Source organism: Cicer arietinum, chromosome 2, assembly GCF_000331145.2.
Source record: "Cicer arietinum cultivar CDC Frontier isolate Library 1 chromosome 2, Cicar.CDCFrontier_v2.0, whole genome shotgun sequence".
NCBI lineage: Eukaryota > Viridiplantae > Streptophyta > Magnoliopsida > Fabales > Fabaceae > Cicer > Cicer arietinum.
In genome coordinates this window covers 49,255,436-49,261,528 of record NC_021161.2, presented here as the reverse complement: position 1 = coordinate 49,261,528, position 6,093 = coordinate 49,255,436, and the positions used below count along the sequence as shown (strand labels likewise).

At 28.4% G+C, this 6,093-nt stretch overlaps 1 protein-coding gene across 1 annotated transcript; it reads right to left on the bottom strand.

Moving 5' to 3' along the window:
- Window positions 1-1,454: 1,454 nt before the first annotated feature.
- On the bottom strand, window positions 1,455-4,609 carry LOC101498229 (uncharacterized). Its single transcript, XM_004491163.4, has 6 exons — window positions 4,427-4,609; window positions 3,284-3,346; window positions 3,136-3,205; window positions 2,891-2,931; window positions 2,008-2,067; window positions 1,455-1,715 (listed from the first exon to the last, which is right to left on the bottom strand). Exons 1-6 carry the CDS (start codon window positions 4,490-4,492, stop codon window positions 1,662-1,664), a joined length of 354 nt encoding a protein of 117 aa, XP_004491220.1. The 5' UTR covers window positions 4,493-4,609; the 3' UTR covers window positions 1,455-1,661.
- Between the last annotated feature and the right edge of the window lie 1,484 nt (window positions 4,610-6,093).

Genomic DNA, 6,093 nt, shown 5'->3' with positions numbered 1-6,093 from the left:
TCGACATCATTTAAGTGGTTAATAGTGTATATATATTTTTTTTTTAAAATACACTCAAAAGTTAATATATCAATAAATTTAAGTTTTATTTTGATATCTAAAATAACTTTTTAGAGAATCTAACATTATGACATTTTATTTTAATTCTATTTTATAATAGTATTTTTAAATATGTTATAATTGATGTAAGCGAGTATATTTAAATTACAGGAAATGTTCATAAATTTATGATCTATCACAAAGTACAAAACTTAATATTACAATAATGATAGTAGTAAATACATCAAAAAAATACAATGATAGTAGTAGCAATAAAAATATTATTTATATTTTTTTAAGTAGGATGGTCTAATAGACTTAAAAGACCTTTTTAAGGGTTAGAAGTCTAGTTTTTAAAACTATATAAAAAAAGTAAAAAAAAAAAAAATCTAACCTAACCTATCATAGAGTTTTTAAAGCTATATAAAAAACAAATAAAAATCTTACCTAACCTATCTTAGAGTTTTTAAAGCTATATAAAATTTAAATAAAAATCTAACCTAACCGATCATAAATTAGGTCATAAACTATTGTCAATCGGTCAAACATACTACTACCCCTAAATGTGATTTTATGTTACCATGTTTCTTCTATTGATTTCAAAATAAATGTGATTCTATGGCGGTTGATTGAGTGAATCACTAATTTAAGTCTCTAAAAATAACAATTTCAAAAGTGAAAAACTTATACCACATTATACATTTTGAGACAATTTTATTGAGTAAATTGACCCACAAAAAGACTCATGTAATTGAATTTTCAATTTCAATATCATTTTAAAATTTGGCTAATCACAAAAACCAAATGGAAATAGATCCCTTGTGAAATTTCATGAGGGGAAAAGTGTGATCATACAATATTCTTGAACCAAATTATCTGGCAATAACAATTCAAGAGACTAAATTGGTATTTCAATATCTATCTTGCTTAAGATCAATCTTGTACAAAGCCACAACTTCTTAGTTAGTGCATGTTTAAATTGACACATAGACAACAAAATCACAACAACTTATCTCATTTTTAGTAAAAAGATCACCTTATATCTGTTAGTTTATTTAAAAGTCTATCATTTCATCAACCCCTAAATAGGATAAAAGATGATAAGTCAAACAGGATAAACTCTGGGCACGCTAAACTACAAATTGTGAAGGAAAAAAAGTGATACTTGAAGTCATGAGATGAGACAAAGGGTGGAAATAAACTGTTATTTTGATGGCCTAAAACTTAGACTTTTAGTTAACCAGGCTTATGAAAAAACATTAATCTTGTCCATTTAAAAATATAAGTTTGACCTGACCTAGACCTGTTGTAGGCTAGATTATTATCTTCTGTCAAACAGTTAACAATGTATTCTATTTCCTTCTTTGAATATTTTTGTGGATACAGATTTAAACATATTTAAATATAGTTCTGAGTAAGAAGAAAGAAACTCCCACATTTGCATGATACATTCTACCATTCTAATACGATTGCTGGTCTAGGATTCCCACACCATCTTTACTACTCAAAATGTCACAGAATTAAATTGACAACTACTTTGATACAGTGCAAATGAATTACAATGGCTGAATTTCGAATTACGAGGAAATGTGTCAAAGGAATGCATGTAATTCTTTGCAACATTAGGACGAGTTTACAAAATTTCGAGCAGCGTCTAAACTCAACTCTCCGTTGACCTAAAGAAATAAAACAAGAAAATAAATTTGTGTTAGATACAATATAATAACAACATAAACTCAGTTTCTATTTGTTTCATGAGAAACATCATTTTAGATTCCTTTATATTTTCATGAATTTCATGGAGACAATGTATTATTCTTTATATTTGTTGTAAATCTGCAGTTCAACAAATTATCTTCCTAATCATTTTTATATTAAATAAACAAATATACTTTTCTACAAACAAATGTCTTCGATAATATTTTCTATAAAACAATGGCAAAAAAATGATAATCATTTTATACATACTAGTCTCTTATGAACTTGTTGGAACGCCTTGCAAAATCTCTCCGCTTCTTCTTTACCAACCTGTTGAAACATTAGAACCAATGAGCCGAGTCTCATTCTAAGTATTATTGACAGCTGATTTAACAGTGACAGGTAAATGACATAAATCCTCTGTAACATCACCATTACAGTTATAGCACAAATACTATGATATAACACCCAAATTCGTATTGTCAATTGCAGATTGTAGAAAATAGCTGGTTGTTCAAATTATACTACACAACAGTGTTATAACGCCGCTATTGTACTAAATAGCAAATCGTGGAACAATAGCGATTTGTTTAAATTCCACTACACTATAGAACTAAAGTGCCGTTATAACTGCTATTTACAATAACTGTAATCCAACAAACACACACACACCTCACTTCTCGTTTCTCTCTATTTCTGAGTGCAATTTGAGAAAAAGAAAACGTATACATATATAGTATGTTCATACATAAAATGATAAACTAAAATGCTTCTCTCCTACAACAACAAAAGCCTATCTATATTACATTAGAATGCTTCTCCCCTATCTTTACAAAATCATCAACAAAAAGAATATAATAATTAACTAATGCATAAATGAAAATTGAAGCAATTCAAAGTGGGTATGAAAGTGCTGTCTGGGAAAATAAACCTTTAGAATTGAATATGAAGAGAATTATAAGCTTCAAACTTTTAAGGTCAAAGCCTATTGTGTTGTTGTATAGGTTCAAAAGTAAGGAAGGAAGTAAACAAGAGCGCAATAAAATTTCCAATCAAAATGTGCCGTGTTCCCTTTTTAATAGTTTTAACAATTCAACAACTCTAATACAAAAATCAGTATGCATGTAAAAGTAAACATGTTCATTTAAAATACCTTTTTAGCAGCCTCTGACTTTAGCTTGCTCCAAAATGAATCTGTCAGTTGAAAAAGAATTCATAAAAGCAAATCATTAATTTAGAAAACACAATCCAGTTGATTGTCGTAACAAAATTAACTATCTTTCTCATAAACTTGTGAAATTTGATATACTTTGTCGAAAATCTAAGGTGATCAAAACTTTCAAAATAAATATAATAGGCAGAATAAATTTGTCAAATAATAAAGGTTATATGTGATACCATGTTTGTTGATTCCTTGATTCACAAAACCCTTATCATTTTCATTCCATGCATCATGCCATTCATTTAGCTGCAGTGATGAATTTGTTAAGACAGCATGATATATTTACACAAACATCAATGGATACAGCAGTTTCAGCGCTACTACCTCTTCCTGCGCAGACTGAGATCCAGATCCAGATGCTAATTGTCTGGATGATGATTGTTCTTCCTGAAATTTAACAGTTGTGAATTAGGTTCCCCAGTGTATTCTCAATTACAGAATCTTGTAAAGTATTTGAACTACAAAATCCAAAATTTGAATTTGCTTCATGTAGTTTCAGAGTATGCTGTGGGAATCAGCATTTCAAATTCATAAAATTAAATTTAAAATAAAATGCTGAAGTCTTCCAACATATTACATATGCAAATGGAGAAAACATGGGAAATTATTCCAATCATTTCCTCAAATGAAAAACAAAGCAAAATGAGATAATACTATTACTATATCAGTTCAGACAACTCCTCGGACATATCCTAGCATTCTTAAGGCAATTCCCACATAATGGAAACTCAAAAAGACGGCACCGTTACCAATCATCTACCCCCACATCATAGAACATCGATACCATAGAGATTCACAAAGTTATATATTTTGGCTGTCAGCCGCCACATGGAACAAAAAGTTATAAATTCAATGCCTAGTTTCCCATAGAGTATATCCTCATTGCTCATACAAAAGCCTATGTAACCTATGAAGCACTGATACAAACACGATCACTAACACTAACTAGCAGACACCATAACATTTGAGAAAATGAAAATGATTGAATGTAACCACATATGTGGATGTCAGATTGGCTCAGATACACCTTCAATATGAAATACAATGTGCTGCATAGTCTGTAACTTCATTACCTAGTTGAAACAAACAACAGTATTTCACAAAATTTCTTTTGCATCAATTATTAAATTCCCCTACTTCAAAACTGGAACACATCCTTATTATCAAATAAACCCAATTCATATATGGACATAATTAAGATCTCAATCTCATACGAAACCCCTCTCAGTTTTGTTTCCGTCATCTGCTCAATTGGGCTAATCTAACACCAAAGTATAAGCAAATGGGCATAAGAAGCAGCATGTAAATCACGAAATTGACAACATGGGTATCTTAAAAATCGAAACTTTAAACAAAATGGAAGTGAGATTTGTGACAGTGAGTAATAGAAATCAAAAATCAAAGAGAACCCATAACGTTCTAATAAACCCTAAAAAACACAAATACTAGAGAGAGAAAGAGAGGTACAGAGTAATGACGAGAGCGAACAACAGGGAATAGTTGAAGAAGGCGCTGAAATTCAGCTTCATCCATGGTAATGGTAATGGTTGACTGTTACACCTTTTCTCTTTGTGAATGGAAAAACTTCACAGACTCGCCAACCTTCAGAGTTCAGGGAAATGAACTCAAGCACACAATACACAAAATCTCTTCTCTCTAATTCTATATATCATTAATTTTTTTTAATTAAAAAAAATATGTACCATTAAATAATTAATCGTAATAAAAATAAATTTAATTATAAAAATTAAAATAATATTATGGTAATTAATTTTATTATTACAGTACTATTTAGCAAATAGATATCATAAAAGCTTTGCAAAGTTACCAAAATTAAATAAAAGCTTTGTAAAGAAACTATATTAGTAATATATATTCCTTACATTCTTTTTTTTTCTATATTAATTACATTCTTAATATGCACTAATAACAAGATAAAAATGTTGAATTTGAGAAAGAATAAAAGAATAAAATGTTAGAATTTAATTGATACATGTACATGTGAAGATCTTTTTGCATTTTCAGTTAATTTTTTTTATCCGTAGATGAAATAATACAAATATTTGTTTATAATTGAGTTGAGTTAAGTATGAAACTAATAATATGGATGTTTTATTAGTTGAATTAAGTTTGATGGATAGATTTTCAACCAATTTTAATGGCAATATTATTTAACCTAGTTTTACTATTTTTAATAAAAAATGGAGGAAAATAAATTCATCTATTGAGCAAAGAATGACCCAGAATATCAAGAAAAAGAAGATACGTATGAAAAACTGTCATTCTCTCTTTTGTTTTTAAGTAAGAAAAGTTGTCTTTTTCTTCTTCTCAACTACAAATTCAAACCTATTTTTTCTTGCCTATTGTTGGTTCCAGTTTTCCATAAATTTTCCGGGATCCATTTTTCTCAATGTGGTAAAGATATATATTGATTGAGGTCATCTATATATATGTAACATGAATTCACGAATACAGACGTTAACTAAGTTTACGCAAAAATAAATTCAATACATACACAATTAACGATAGTTTGGTGAATTAATATAAAGAAAATTTTGTATGTCAATATAAAAATTACTATAAATTTTTTTAAATTCTCATACGTCACGTTCTGGTGGTTGGTACATTTAAGTAAATTAAATTGACATAACATTTGAAAATCTTAAAGATAAATTATATGTAAATTGAGATTACATATGTTAAAATTATTTTTTGTCATAAGTTAACTTAATTTATGTATGATTTCTCAAACGTAGGAAAAAAATGAAAATAGCACAACTAATAAAAAAAGTCAATGTTAATCAAAGATACGAAACGGGTAATAAAAATTAAATATAAGACTAGGGATATTTTAGGTATTATAATAGTTAAAAAATTTGTATTTGAACTGTGTAGTCAGAAAAAATAGGTGTAACTAGTAATAATCAACTCAGGATACAGTCACAGCTTCTTATTGCATGTTTTAGGACCCAATATTTTTACAAGATTGGAATATATCATTTGTCCACCCACCTCCAATACTCTACCTAAAATTAAAATCTAATAAAAATAAACAAACATGAACATCCCCTATAATTATACTCATTTTGTCTTACAATAAGAGTTGTTTTTTAATAATATAATTAAGGACAGAT